At 51.9% G+C, this 15,347-nt stretch overlaps 1 protein-coding gene and 1 long non-coding RNA gene across 2 annotated transcripts in view; one reads left to right on the forward strand and one right to left on the reverse strand.

Annotated features, from left to right (window-relative positions):
• Window positions 1-3,314: 3,314 nt before the first annotated feature.
• The window catches only part of USP12 (ubiquitin specific peptidase 12), a 40,244-nt gene continuing 28,211 nt past the window's right edge, over window positions 3,315-15,347 (reverse strand). Inside the window, exons 4-9 of the mRNA XM_038761511.1 lie at window positions 13,713-13,942; window positions 11,136-11,212; window positions 10,673-10,756; window positions 8,909-9,106; window positions 6,025-6,103; window positions 3,315-5,788 (exon numbers count right to left, since the gene is read on the reverse strand). Of these exons, the coding sequence (XP_038617439.1) occupies window positions 5,687-5,788; window positions 6,025-6,103; window positions 8,909-9,106; window positions 10,673-10,756; window positions 11,136-11,212; window positions 13,713-13,942 (770 nt within the window). The 3' untranslated portion in view covers window positions 3,315-5,686. The remainder of the gene's footprint in view (window positions 5,789-6,024; window positions 6,104-8,908; window positions 9,107-10,672; window positions 10,757-11,135; window positions 11,213-13,712; window positions 13,943-15,347) is intronic.
• Window positions 6,573-9,232, forward strand: LOC119941191. The gene is made up of 3 exons (XR_005455193.1): window positions 6,573-7,013; window positions 7,162-7,189; window positions 9,067-9,232. It is a non-coding gene; the product is annotated as an uncharacterized LOC119941191 (long non-coding RNA).

Consider the following 15,347-nt stretch of genomic DNA (forward strand, 5'->3'; position numbering starts at 1 on the left):
GATGGGCAGAGGGATTGGGGGCATTCCAGGCCCGGGGGATGACGTGGGCCGGGGGTCGATGGCGGGACAGGCGAGAGCGAGGTACGGTGAGGAGATTAGTGGTGGAGGAGCGGAGGGTGCGGGCTGGGCAGTAGAAGGAGAGAAGGGAGGTGAGGTAGGAGGGGGGCGAGGGGATGGAGAGCCTTGAAGCCCAGGGTGAGGAGTTTCTGCCTGATGCGCAGATTGATCGGTAGCCATTGGAGGTTTTTGAGGAGGGGAGTAATATGTCCAGAGCGTTTCTGGACAAAGATAATCCGGGCAGCAGCATGAAGTATGGATTGAAGTGGAGAGAGACACGAGGATGGGAGATCAGAGAGAAGGCTAGTGCAGTAGTCCAGACGGGACAGGATGAGAGCTTGAATGAGCAGGGTAGCAGTTTGGATGGAGAGGAAAGGGCGGATCTTGGCAATGTTGCGGAGCTGAGACCGGCAGGTTTTGGTGACGGCTTGGATGTGAGGGGTGAATGAGAGAGCGGAGATCTGATGTGATCCGATGCAGAGGCGGATGGGCAATCAATCAATCGATCAATCGTATTTATTGAGCGCTTACTGTGTGCAGAGCACTGTACTAAGCGCTTGGGAAGTACAAGTTGGCAACATAGAGAGACGGCCCCTACCCAACAGTGGGCTCACAGTCTAGAAGGGGGCTTAAACCATAGGAGGCTTTTGAGGAGTGGGGAGATGTTGCCTGAGCCGTTTTTTAGGAAATGACCTGGGCAGAAGGGGGAAGTAAGGTCTGGATCAGGGAGAGGTCAGCGATGAGGCTGATGGAGGAATCAAGGTGCGGCATAGTAAATCCTTTGATCAGCATAGTAGCAGTTTGGATGGAGAGGAAAGGATGGATTTTAGCAATTTGTGAAGGTTTTAGAATAATAATAATAATAATGGCATTTGTTAAGCGCTTAGTATTCATTCAGTCATATTTATTGAGCGCTTACTGTGTGCAAAGCACTGTACTAAGCGCTTGGGAAGTACAAGTTGGCAACGTATAGAGACGGTCCCTACCCAACAGTGGGCTCAGTCTAGAAGGGGGAGCACATAGTGCTTTACTATGTGCAAAGCACTGTTCTAAGCACTGGGGAGGTTACAAGGTGATCAGGTTGTTCCACGGGGGGGCTCACAGTCTTGATCCCCATTTTACAGATGAGGTAACTGAGGCCCAGAGAAGTGATGTGCCCAATGTCACACAGCTGACAAGTGGTGGAGCTGGGATTTGAACCCATGACCTCTGACTCCAAAGCCCAGGCTCTTTCCACTGAGCCACGCTACTTGTCTAGAACCGACAGGATTGGATGATAGATAATAATTCTGGTACTTAATAATAATAATAATAACGGCATTTATTAAGCGCTATGTGCAAAGCACTGTTCTAAGCGCTGGGAAGTTAACAAGGTGATCAGGTTGTCCCATGGGGGGCTCACGGTCTTAATTCCCATTTTACAGATGAGGTAACTGAGGCCCAGAGAAGTGAAGTGACTTGCCCAAAGTCACACAGCTGACAATTGGTGGAGCTGGGATTCGAACCCATGACCTCTGACTCCAAAGCCCGGGCTCTTTCCACTGAGCCACGCTGCTTCTCGTCATCATCAATCGTATTTATTGAGCGCTTACTATGTGCAGAGCACTGTACTAAGCCCTTGGGAAGTACAAATTGGCAACATATAGAGACAGTCTCTACCCGACAGTGGGCTCACAGTCTAAAAGGGGGAGGAGACAGAGAACAAAACCAAACATACTAACAAAATAAAATAAATAGAATAGACATGTACAAATAAAATAAATAAATAAATAGCGTAAAAAATCGTCAAGCATCTACTCAAGTGCTTACTATTTGTCAAGCTCTGTCCTAAGTGCTGGGGCAGATACCGGACAGTCAGGTTGGACACAGTCCCTGTCCCACAGTCTAAATAGGTGGGAGTAGGATTTAATCCCCCCTTTCACAGATGAGGAAACTGAGACCCAGAGAGGTAAAGTGACTCGCCCACGGTCGCCCAGCAGGCCCGTGGCGGAGTCAGGATTAGAATCCAGGTCCTCTAAGTCCCAGGCCCCGGGCAGTTTCTGCCAGGCTTCACTGTTTTCCTAACAGGAAAGAGAGAAAGGCTCAGCCCGGGCTCTGCACCCCCAATCAGGTAGCCAGATGGTGCACGGCGGGGGGCCTGCCTGCCTTTTGGGTGGGTGGGCTGAAAGACAGGACATCACTAGTGGGTGACCGTCCTGGGACTTCACATGTGGGTACGTGTGCACATAATAATAATAATAATGATGGTATTTATTAAGTGCTTACTATGTGCAAAGCAGTGTTCTAAGCGCTGGGGAGTTTACAAGGCGATCAGGTTGTCCCACGTGGCGCTCACAGTCTTAATCCCCGTTTTCCAGATGAGGGAACTGAGGCCCAGAGAAGTGAAGTGACTTGCTGACAAGTTGCAGAGCTGCGATTTGAACCCCTGCCCCTGGCCGTCCAGCAGATGCGGCCGGTGAGTTGGAGGCTGGTCTCTCCGGAGCCCCCTGCTCCCCTCCCTCCCTCCTCCCTCCCCCAGAGTGCTTGAATTAGGTGTGACCTCAGAACCTGAGTTTCCCATCTTTCCCTCTCACCTTCTCCCTTCCGGATCTTACAGGCCCTGTCCCCGGTCCGTCCGTGTTGCCGGAGCCTGCAGTCCTTGTGGCTTGTGCCATCCCGAGCGGGATGGAGCCACGTCTGGCCCTTTGGCTAGTCCAGGTTTCCAGTCCGGGAGCATCGACCTTTCTGGGCCGCTTGCTTCCCTTTCCGGAGCAGGGTATGACCTAACCGGCAGGCCCGTAGGCTGGGCCGTCGGGTACACGACCCCACGGCCCCTGGCATCGGGCAAGCACGTTTCCGTTTGTTCTAGCCAGGTCCTGGGAGGGTGGCAGCAGCTCCTGTCCGCCCCAACCCCAGGCTGGGCGGTGGTGATGGTGTCTCAGGTGCTGCCAACAGTTTACAGAAGCCCGTTTCTCAAAGGAATCGTTTCAACGGGAGGCGCTGGCAGGTGCCCGCTCTGGGACAGATGGCCACCGGTGCAGCCCCCGCCGCGTACCCGTGAGCTCTGACCCGGACAAGGAGGGCTCCTTCTCTTCTCTGCCCCTCCTCTTACCTGCCAGTGGCTTTGTAGTCAGCGTGTGTGTGGAATACCTTCCTCCTCCTCCTCCCTTCCCCCACCCCCCTTTTCAGGCAATTATAGCGGGCTGTGCAGACCTCATCAGGTGAGTCCAATCCTGAACCCCCTCACCTTCCCCAGAGATGACCCAGACAGCCCCGGGCACAAGTAAACCAGCTTTAATGGATATTAATTTGACGTTCGTCGAGCACTGTTGCCCACGGGGCGCCCGCCACGCGCTTTACAGACGTTTCCTAATGAATCCCCACAACAACCCTGTGAGGTAAGTGGATGCGGAGTGTGGCGGGAGGAGCCGGGAGGGACGGAACCACCCTCTCCCCATGTGTTTGGAGGGGTCGGTATCGAGGAACTAGCCACCTGAAAACAGAGGAGGCTGTGAAGACCGAATCTCCCTGCAACACCATCCCGCACGAGGCCAGCGGGGAACATCCGTCGCCGGCAATGCGTACCCCGCTTTACAACGGAGGCGCCTGTCGTTCCACCGTTACCTGTACGGCGGTAGGTACGCTGCGGGTCAGCCCCGACCGGCTCGTAATGCTTTCGTGCTTATTGCCTTCTTTCCTCGCCCCGACCCCTCCGGCGCTTGTGCCAAAGTCCTGTGTCTGGCCTCGACTCCAAGGTTTTCCATTTAGTTTCAGCTGCACTTAGAAGTAAAAGAGCAAATTGAGAAGTCGTTGTCCGAACTCCCCCAAAGTCAGTGTTGTAGAAAATGAGGATGGGGTGGGGGATAAAAAAAAAAAGGAACCTGTCATATGATTCTGAGCTCCTTCTAGATGGAAAACTTGCAGTTTAATGGGTGTGTACTTTTTCTGGGCAAGGGCAGAGCCGCGTCGGTAACGGGCAGGAGCACTGGGACCGACTGAGGGGCCGCTCCATCTTCAGGCGGAGCCCAGGCCGGTGGACGGAGGGTCACGGGGGGATCTTAACCTCGCCCGCACACCCGCCTTGCTCTTGGCACTTTTGCTTGAACAGCCCGGTTTCCCAAGCCACCCTGTTGGACCGAACCAGTAGGTGAAGTCACACTTCCTGAGCTAAAAGGTACAGAGAAGTTCATCATAGCAGCAGACGTAAGACATTCTCTTTTTTCCCGGACTGAGCACGTCCTAAAATGCTTTCTAGAAATTCCCCATCAGGTCAAAACAGATCACGCCTGGAGAAGGGACTCCCCTCCCCGGCCCCCAGCTGAAGTACGGGGCCAGTCGTTGCCGCACGCTACAATCGGCCGTCGTTCTGATCATAGGAGAAGGTATCCATCTGGCACAGCTGCCCACCCCTAGTCAGTCTCTCTCGCTCTCACACAAACACACATATCCTTATTACTTGGTGCTGCCATAATTTAACCACCACGGAGGTTTGGTTTCTTTAACTCCCCAACAGAAAATCATTATAGAAACTCATTTCCGATTTCTGAGAGTTTCGTCTAGCGATTAATAATTGGTGAGAGCATCTCATCCTGGGAGGGCTGCGGTGTGAGGCCGGTCTTCTGTCCCCTCAGGTGCGGACCAAGCCACCCTGAGTGGCTCCTTCCCAGGGAGGTGGTGGGGCGGGGAGGGGGGAACGAAACTCAGAAAGACCGGGACCCTGATCTTCTTTTTCAGGCAGCTCCGGAACAAGTTTGGAAACTCGTTGGTGCGATTCCAGTTGAAATGAGTTTCCATTGGGCCTGAGTGTAGAAACAAGGACGCGTCTTTCGGGAGACAGCCCCACGCCTCCAGAGACAGAGGTATGCGCGCGCACACAAAGAGAAAGAATGCTACCTTGTCTCTCAAGGGCATTTCGGACTTAAAGGCAGGGGTCTTGCTGATAGCAGGTAGAATTCAAATTTATCCCTCAAAACAGGAAATTAAATAGTTAAAGGATATAGAATTATCTTCACTAAAACTAATATGTATACATACATATATATATATATATTTACATATATATATGCACAAAATGTTTGTTAAAATCACGGGGGCAATACAGACAATACTCGGACTCTAGCGGATACGGTAAGTCAAATAAATAAAAATAATCTATAATTACAACAGCCAGTCTTTCCCCTGGGGGAGACAAAAAGTCGCTACCTGGACCAATTGTTCCCAACATATACACATATATTGTATAGCATCATAGTACAAGCTTCTTCAGAGAAGCAGAACTTGTTTGCCCCCCCGCCCCCGACGCTGATTTCTATCACCTGCCCCCGTCAGGAAGGCAAACTGCAAGTGTTGGGTCCGAGCCCGTTTTCCGGATGAGCCGGGAAAACCCCCGGAATAGGGCCGCCAGAGCAGACGCGGCCGCAAGACTCCCACCCCCGGGTCCCGTCCGTCCGTCCGTCACCGCTCCCCAAGCCAAGGTAAGCAAGTTCCCGGTGCCTGGAAGCCGAGACATTCCCGGCTCTGGGAAACCAGCACGGAGGTTTGGGGTCGGTCACTCTGAGCTCAGTGGGCGCCCGCCGCCGCCGCCACCTCCGGGCACCTCGGCTCCCTGGGGATCTCGGGGCGCCGCGAGGCGAGGCCGGGTCCGGCCGGCTCAGTCCCGAGACTGGTAGAAGAGGATGTAACCCGACTCAGAGTTCTTTGAGATGTCTGACGTCAACCCGTAGAATTCCTCGATAGCTTGTGCATCTATTTTCTGGGAGACAGAACGCAAACGTTGGAACGCTACCTTCTGCGCCCCGCGGCTCCCGCGCCACGGGGAACGGTCTCGGGGGGCAGGGAATGGGGAAACCAGACTTCCATCACAGGCCGGGGGGAAAGCGCTCGGCGAGAAAGAAGCTCTAAGGTAAGCGAAGGCGAACGAGCAGTGTGGTTAAGAGCAATGTTTTGTGGCTGGAGAGGGCGTAGGCCCGATATCTGACGATTACTTACTTCTACAATGTCGTCGTCAAACAGCAACCAGAAGTCGTGACTCTTCACTATGGCGATGTAATGTCCTCGGTTGGGCCCGCTGGAAAAGGAGGGAGGGTGTTTAATAATAATAATAATAATGGCATTTGTTAAGCGCTTACTATGTGCAAAGAACTGTTCTAAGCGCTGGGGGGGATACAAGGTAATCACGTTGTCCCACGCGGGGCTCACAGTCTCAATCCCCATTTTCCAGATGAGGGAACTGAGGCCCAGAGAAGCTAAGTGACTTGCCCAAAGTCACACAGCTGACAAATGGCGGAGCTGGGATTAGAACCCATGACCTCTGGCTCCCAAGCCCATGCTCTTTCCACCGAGCCGTGCTGCTTCTGTGTAGAACTTACAATGTGCCAGACACTGTACTAAGTGATGGGGGAGTTACAAGCCAGATGGGTTGGGCACAGTCCCTACCCTACATAAGGTCTCACAGTTTTCATCCTCATTTTACAGATGAGGCAACTGAGGCACAGAGAAGTTAAGTGTCCAAGGTCATGCAGCAGACAAGTGGCGGGGCCAGGATGGGGACCCAGTTCCTCTGACTCCGGCCCGTGCTCTCTCCACGAGGCTATGCTACTTCTCTAACTCTTTGAATCCTGCACTCTCTAGCTATTAGGGTGATGGCCAAACCAGAGATAATCTGGATTGATGTGTTTGTTTTTGAGAGTAAGAACTAATTTCAACCTTCATTTGGTTATTAAAAGCCAGTTCTGGGCCGGAGCCCTCAGCGGCTCGGTCACCTGTTCCCCGTTAACGGCTAGCCTCACCCTTCCCCGACCCGGGACGGTGTTTGCGGGCTGCTTCGGAGGAAGGCAAGCTGGAAATGTGAAAGAATTCCTGTCTCCTTCTGGCCCACGGTGCCCAGAGGAGGAGGCCCGGACGGACGGGCCGTCGGCCTCCCGCCCGGGTCAGAGGGCAGCCCGCCCATCAGCGCAGCCCAACATCACACGTCGTGGGTGAGTCGGGTCGAGCCGCGTTGGGGGCTTGGCCGAATTTGTTCTTTCAGTCGTATTTACTGCGTGCCTACTGTGTGCCCAGCATCAATCCGCCCCCTTCCCATTTCCCTTTTCTCTCCTCCCGGCTGCCGTTTCCACACCGGAGGAGAATGGACAGGTGATGGCAGGAAAGCCAGGTAAGGGGGCTTCAAGGGGGAAGAGGTGAAAGTGGAGGTGCCTGTGGTTACCAGGCCTGGGCTGAAGAGGCAGAGACCTTGAAAGAACAGATGAACAAACCCAGGGAGATGGAGAAGGGCAGTGACAGATTCAACAGGCTCAGAAAGACGGAGACGCAGTGGGAGAAATAGAAAGATAGGAGGGGACAGAGGCACCCAGAGAGAGATAGGGACAGGAGGATGGACAGACAACAAGCTACCAAGAGACAGACGGGCTTACAGAGATACAAGAAACACACAAAGATGCAGACACGCACAGAGAAAATAACAATAATAATCATGACAGTATTTGTTAAGCTCTATGTACCAACCACTGGTCTACGCCCTGGGGCTCAGTGGAAAGAGCATGGGCTTGGGAGTCAGAGGACGTGGGTTCTAATCCCCACTCCACCACTGGTCTGCTGTGTGACCTTGGGCAAGTCACTTAACTTCTCTGAGCCTCAGCTGCCTCATCTGTAAAATGGGGATTAAGATTGTGAGCCCCACGTGGGACAACCTGACCTTGTATCCCCCCAGCACTTAGAACAGTGCTTTGCACATAGTAAGCGCTTAACAAATGCCATCATTATTATTATTATTATTATACAAGGTAATCAGGTTGTCCCACATAGGGTTCAGTCTTAATACCTATTTTCCAGATGAGGTAACTGGCACAGAGAAGTGAAGTGACTTGCCCAAAGTCACGGCTGATAATAATAATAATAATAATGATGGCATTTATTAAGCGCTTACTATGTGCAAAGCACTGTTCTAAGCACTGGGGAGGTTACAAGGGGATCAGTTTGTCCCACGGGAGGCTCTGTCATAATCCCCATTTTACAGATGAGGGAACTGAGGCCCAGAGAAGTGAAGTGACTTGCCCAAAGTCACACAGCTGACAATTGGCGGAGCTGAGATTTGAGCCCCTGGCCTCTGACTCCAAACCTGTGCTCTTTCCATTGAGCCACGCTGCTTCTGAGATGGGAAGAGGAGAGAGACGCACAAAGAGGAGGAGAAGATGAGCGGGGAGTGATACCAACAGTCATTTAGCACAAAATGGGGAAGAGACGGGGATCACGGAGAGAGAAACCAAGAAGAGACAGGATGGAGCACCGCAAAATTGAGAGATGCAGGAAAGACAGTCTCGTGGACTTACCTAGAGAGACAGGGACAGAAACAGCGGAGACTTGGGTGAGCGGCAGAGATGGAGAGGTTAAAAACATCAAAAAGACACCGTCACGGTGGAGACGGGGGGGAGAGACGATTACAGAGAGACGGTTGGTGATACTCTTTTAGTTTGTGAGCCCACTCTTTTAGACTGTGAGCCCACTGTTGGGTAGGGACTGTCTCTAGATGTTGCCAATTTGTACTTCCCAAGCGCTTAGTACAGTGCTCTGCACATAGTAAGCGCTCAATAAATACGATTGATGATGATGCTATTCAGAGATGGGGTCAGAGAGAAACTCAGAGAGCTAGACACCTGGACGGACGTAGATTACGGATGGACCGATAAGAAGAGAAACGCACAAAGCTAAGCCACAGAGCGAGCTGTGGATGGAGACAGGGACAGGAGAGGGACCTTCTGTGTGCAGGGAGGCGCCCAGGCGGAGTCCCAGCCCGCCTGCTTTGAGCCAACAAGCAAGCCCTTCGGGCAACTGGGCCGATGGCATCGTCCTCGGGGCCGGGCCCGGGGTCACCTACCTCCCGCAGTGGACCACGACGGCGACGAGGTCGTACATGCGGTCGGGGTTGGTGGCCCCCCCGGACGTGTTGAACAGGCGCAGCTCCAGCGGGAAGACGACGCGGTAGGACAGCTTGGTGTAGCGGTGAAGCTGATCCATGTACTTGAACCTCTTCAGGTGGAGCGCCAGGATCATCGGCAGCTTTTTGACTTTCATCCTAAACAAACCACAACCAACAGTGAGTTTTCTAGGTCGCCCCAGATCCTTGGCTCTGTCCGTCATTAGGGCACGGCGCTGGAGGCCTGGGTTCTCATTCAGTCCGTCGTATTTACTGAGCGCTCACTGTGGGCAGAGCGCTGTACTAAGCACTTCATCCCACTTTCATTCATTCAGCTGTATTTATTGGGCACTTACTAAGTGCTTGGGAGAGTACAACGTAACAGTTAAACAGAGACATTCCCTGCCCGCAACGAGCTCATGGTCTTGAGGGAGAAACAGACATTTATATATACATACATAACAGATATAGAGAAGAGAAGCAGCGTGGCTCAGTGGAAAGAACCCGGGCTTTGGAGTCAGAGGTCATGGGTTCAAATCCCGGCTCCGCCACTTGTCAGCTGTGTGGCTTTGGGCAAGTCACTTCACTTCTCTGGGCCTCAGTTACCTTATCTGTAAAAGTGGGATTGACTGTGAGCCCCACGTGGGACAACCTGATCACCTTGTAGCCTCCCCACCGCTTAGAACAGTGCTTTGCACACAGTAAGCACTTAATAAATGCCACTATTATTATTATATAGAGTATCTGCCACTGGCCTGCTGTATGACCTTGGGTGAGTCATTTCCCTTCTACAATGAACCAATACCACATTAAAAAAAAAATGGAAATATCCCAGTATGTTTACTATTCAGCTGGAATTTGTTTCCTTTCATTTTTGGATTAAAACCTACAGAAATCATACTTCCTACTTCTGATAACTGCTTATCAAGCTTCTCTAACTCACGTTTAGGTTGTGGTCATTTCCCTTCTGGGCCTCAATTTCCTCATCTGTAAAATGGGCCTAATACCTCTTCTTCCCTCCTTAGTCACGGTCTATCTTGTCTCTACTGCAGCACTCAGTGCTGCGCCTGGCCCTTCGTGACCACCTGATAAATACCGTCATCATCAGAGCACGCGGGGCTCAAAAGGAATTCAAACTAACAGGCTTTTAACACAAATACCTCGAGTTCCACGTATCTGCCCCGGCACTTAGGACGGGTCTTGTGACCTAGTAAGTACTGAACCAATACCACATTTTTTTAAAAAATTGGAAATATCCCAGTATGTTTACTATTCAGGTGGAATTTTTTGTTTCCTTTTGTTTTTGGATTAAAGCCTACAGAAATCCTCCTTCCTACTTCTGATAACTGCTTATCAAGCTTCTCTAACTCAGGTTTAGGTTGTAGTATTTTGTGCGGAGCACTGATCTGAGGGCTTGCAATCCCAGTGCCTCCCAACCCTTGGAGAAGCTTTCAGTTTGGGGGAGAAGACAGGCAGTGGCTGCGGAGGAAGAGAGAATTAATGACTATTTCTTTCACCTGAGCAAGCCTATGAGCAGTCAGTGAAAGCATATGGGGGACAGACCCTCCCTCGCTGACTACTGGTTAGGAAGAAAGTGAGTGAGACATGACTTTTTGCCATTTGGACGGTGATGCCACCCTTCCTTGGACACTGCCCAAATTTCCAGAACGCTGTATGAGCCAAGAAACAGAATAACACAACTTCACTTTACAGACGGGAATTCACCTTTTGTGTGCTTCCTGCTTGCTGCGGCATTCTTCACAATAATACTTGTACTCACTGCACAAAGTTTCCGTGTTGCTGAAACCCCTGGGAATAAATTCAGAAGGGAAAAGTGGTTATTCGGAGAGCCGCCCACCAGGTTCCGGCCGCCCTTTTCCAGGGAGTCAAAAAACCCGGGTGCCTTTAAATAAGATGACGGAATTGGCAGGAGGGAAAATGCGCGGAGGCCACGTGATCCGACCGGGACAAAATTAACCGGGTTAGCTTGAGTTGTATTTTTAAACTCGGCATTTTGATCAATTAGTCACCTACACTGAAAGAAGTGGGTTTTCCTACGGTTGGACACCAACATTGTTTGAGGCAGTGTTAGGTGTTCTCCGGCGAATCGAAGCCAGTGACAGTAAAGGGGACGGCGGCGGCGGCGGAGGCAGCAGCGGCTCAGTTCGATCCGGGAGCCCGCGCTTACCTTAAACAGTGGGTAATCGATGTGTTTTGCTCCACGTCAACAGAAAGGTCTAAAAAATCTTCATCTTTGCTGCTTATCTGTGAAGATGAGAGATTGCCATTTGTTCCTTTGAGATTTCAAGATGCTTCGGAGCAAATAAAATAGGGAGTTTCAGCCTCCCTTTCCCATGGGGCCGACAGCAGCCGACCCAGACTCTCCTTGGCTGATTTGCCAGCCCAGTTGGCCCTGTAATACTACTACTCATAATAATGTTATTATTATTAAAATAATAATGGGGTATCCTTCAAGCACTTACCGTGTTCCAGGAATGGCACTAAGAGCAGGGATAGATACACGCAAATCGGGAGCTCTCAGTCTTAATCCCCATTTTACAGAGAAGTGGACTTGCTCAGTGTCACACAGCAGACAAGTGGCAGGGGCAGGATTTGAACCCAGGTCCTCCTGAGTCCCAGGCCTGTGCTACGTCCGCTAAGCCATGCCGCTTCCCTGTCTCCGACGCACAGAGCGGTCCCAGAGAGGGCCGGGAGCCGTGGCGAGAGGCAGGCGGACGCCTTCAAGCCCCGGAGCAGCAGAGAGTGCTCGCTCACTCCGAGGGAAAATCAGGCCCAAGGCGAAAGGAAGGCTAGCAGCTTGGGTGGGCTTTTTCCGTCCCCCTCCCCAGGTGCTCCACGGTCCTTGGGTTCCTCTCCAGGGATATTCTGTGTTTCCTCGCCTTCAGAAGGGCCTTCCACTGGCTTCCCGAGCAGCAGCGACCACGGGAGGGGAAAGCTAAGTAGAGCCTCCAACCCTTGACCCCTCTGAGTCGGCCACGCTCGGCCCCACGCGAACCCCTCTCCGACCCCGCTCCCAGTCCAGGAAAGAGCAGCAGTGGGGCCTACAGTAAATAAAGACTCAGGAGAGCCGGGTTCCAGTCCCAGCTCTGCCCCGGCCTGCTGGGTGACCTAAGCCTCAGTTTTTCTCCTCTGTAAAATGGGACTGAGATGCCCCCATCGCCCTCTTTAGACTGAGAGACACGGGCTGTCCGATCTGATGATCCATCCGCTGCAGCGCTGGTCACGGAGAAAGTACCGAGTAGACGCCATTAAAATGAAACCACTTGACTGATTATTTCCTGCACTATTGTAGTAAAATGCCCAAAATAGTTCAGCTAACAAAGCAAAGTAGGTTTACCTTCGTAATACAAAAAAGGTGACAGGCAAAAGATTCCCTCTCCCCTTTCATCTGAAACACTCCCGGGAAACTGGCTGGTGGGAAATGATGCATTACAGGAAATCCTCAGGGCTGTTGAAAATGGAAGGTTAGGGGGACTAAGGTGGTTCCGAACGAGAGAGATCACGCTGGAACTTTTGTCCATCATGTGGGGCGCGAAGGCCGCCTTGACCGCCTGTGTGTCTGGGCCCTGGGCCTCGGGGCAGGGGAAGGGAGAGCGGCAGAGCAGTTGCCACTCTTGGCCCTGGTCCTGATCTCTCCAACCCCCTTCCTAGAGGTGTTTGGCCTTTGTCTCGCCTGGGCACATCACACAGATGCTAACAGAGGGAGGACGAGGAAAGGTTAGGTCGCTCTGGGGAGCTGCTGCCGTGAGGGACCATGGCGGGGCTGGGAGGCCCTGGGCCACGTGCCCAAACTCCCCACTGACCATTTATAATAATAATAATAATAATAATAATAATTGGCATTTGTTAAGCGCTTGCTATGTGCAAAGCACTGTTCTAAGCGCTGGGGAGGATACAGGGTGATCAGGTTGGCCCACGTGGGGCTCAGTCTTAATCCCCATTTTACAGATGAGGTAACTGAGGCCCAGAGAAGTTAAGTGACTTGCCCAAGATCACACAGCTGACATGTGGCGGAGTCGGGATTCGAACCCATGACCTCTGACTCCAAAGCCCATGCTCTTTCCACTGAGCCACGCTGCTTCTCTTTGCAAGTGACAGGTTAAATTTTACGTTCTCCATTCCCACTTGCCTCCCCTGCAACTCAACAAAGCTCCTCACAGTGTCTAGGAACGATCTCCAGCATGACCCTGCCCCTTTTTTCTAAATTGGAAAAAAAAAAGTATTTATCAATCAATCGTACTTATTGAGCGCTTACTGTGTGCAGAGCACTGTACTAAGCGCTTGGGAAGTACAAGTTGGCAACATAGAGAGACGGTCCCTACCCAACAGTGGGCTCACAGTAAGTCTTAGCGCTTACTATCTGCCAGGCACTGAACTAAGCACCGAGGTAGGTACAAGCTAATCAGGTTTGGACACGTCCCTGTCCCACATGAGGCTCGCAGCCAGAATCCCCATTTTCCAGATGAGGTAACAGGCACGGAGAGGTCAAGTGACTGGCCCGCAGTCCCACAGCAGACAAGAGGTAGAGGTGGGATTAGAACCCAGGTCCTTCTGACGCCCGGGACTGGGCTGTATCCAGTAGGCCACGCTGCTTTCCTGTTTGTTGGAAAATGCAGCAACCGCAAGCGTGGCCGCCTTCTCTGGGTGGGGTAAATGTGGCCTGCACAGGGGGAGAACTCCTCCGCCCTCCCTGGCTGCCAACAATGAACTGGGAGGGGAAAGGCGGTGAAAAGCGCCAACTTACCGTTTCGCAGGTAAGACATCTGGTTTCGTTGGTTAATGTTCCCTGAAAGATCTCGTGGACCCAAGTCGGGTCGGGTGGGCTGTTGTTATTTTCACTGTCGAGACTGCCGTTCAGCAGGCGGCCGTTTTGCTTCTCCTGCTTCCTCTCTTCTTGCAGGATATCAGCAACCGTGTTCAGAAGGTAATTTAAGAACTCGTGGGCATCTTGTTGCATGTAGTTGTCAAAAAGCTCTATGACCGGGAGACAGAAAAGCAAATTAAGCGGTTAACACAGAGTTAGAGGCTTAATGCAACAGGACTCCCCCCGCCCCCCAGCCCACCTTTGAAAAGCCTCAAATTGAACCCAAGTTGAAACTATTTATTCAGGAAAACGGAGAGACTCTTGGCACAGTTGGCAGAGGTTTTCTAAACAAAAGTGCCTAACTTTTCACGAGTGACACCTACCTAGTCATCCTAATTACATGTTCATCTAAGGGTTCAGATAGTTTCCCTCTTGCTAAACGGCAAGAACACGAAACACGTGCTCCTGTTCCCAGATCACAGGCCCTAAAATATTCCAGAAATGACAGCCAAAAGCCCGCTCGTGTCCAGTTTTCTTCCTGGCGTCCCATGCAGGAGAGTAAAAATGAGAGGAATGGGGCTGGCAGCAGGGCAAGCCCACCCTCCCACCCTCGCCCACCCTCGATGGGGGACGGACCGGACGCGGAGCCAAGAGACCGCATCTATTTTAACCCAGAGTTCGGCCGGGCAGCTTGGCGAGCTGGATGTTGGGGATAGAGCGGTAGCACCCACTCCAATCTTAGTCATCATCATCATCAATAGTATTTATTGAGTGCTTACTATGTGCAGAGCACTGTACTAAGCGCTTGGGAAGTACAAGTTGGCAACATATAGAGACAGTCCCTACCCAACAGTGGGCTCACAGTCTAAAAGGGGGAGACAGAGAACAAAACCGAACATACTAACAAAATAAAATAAATAGAATAGATATGGACAAGTAAAATAAATAGAGTAATAAATATGTACAAACATATATACATATATACAGGTGCTGTGGGGAAGGGAAGGAGGTAAGATGGGGGGGGATGGAGAGGGGGATGAGGGGGAAAGGAAGGAAGGGGCTCAGTCTAGGAAGGCCTCCTGGAGGAGGTGAGCTCTCAGCAGGGCCTTGAAGGGAGGAAGAGAGCTAGCTTGGCGGATCATCATCATCATCAATCATATTTATTGAGCACTTACTGTGTGCACAGCACTGTACTAAGCACTGGGGAAGTACAAGTTGGCAACATATAGTCCACAACGCTCCCTACCTCCATGCCAACAGGACAACAGCCGGGCCCGGCCCCTTCCTGAAGAGACTCCTGAAAAGGCTTCTTTATGAAAAGGAGCGGTAAAATAACCGTCAGCCCCTCAACAAGGCCATTTGGATTCAAGGTCTCCCTCCGGTTCCCCCTAAATAGACACAAACAGCCTCTTTTTAAAGGAGAGGAGAGATTTGGGAGGTGACAGAGAAGGGGTCTGTCTGGTTGCTCAGGACAGGCGAGCAGGTCATAAGGTGGGCTTGGGTAGGGACTGCCTCTATATGTTGCCAACTTGTACTTCCCAAGCGCTTAGTCCAGTGCTCTGCACACAGTAAGCG

Source organism: Tachyglossus aculeatus, chromosome 20, assembly GCF_015852505.1.
Source record: "Tachyglossus aculeatus isolate mTacAcu1 chromosome 20, mTacAcu1.pri, whole genome shotgun sequence".
In the NCBI taxonomy this organism is placed as follows: domain Eukaryota; kingdom Metazoa; phylum Chordata; class Mammalia; order Monotremata; family Tachyglossidae; genus Tachyglossus; species Tachyglossus aculeatus.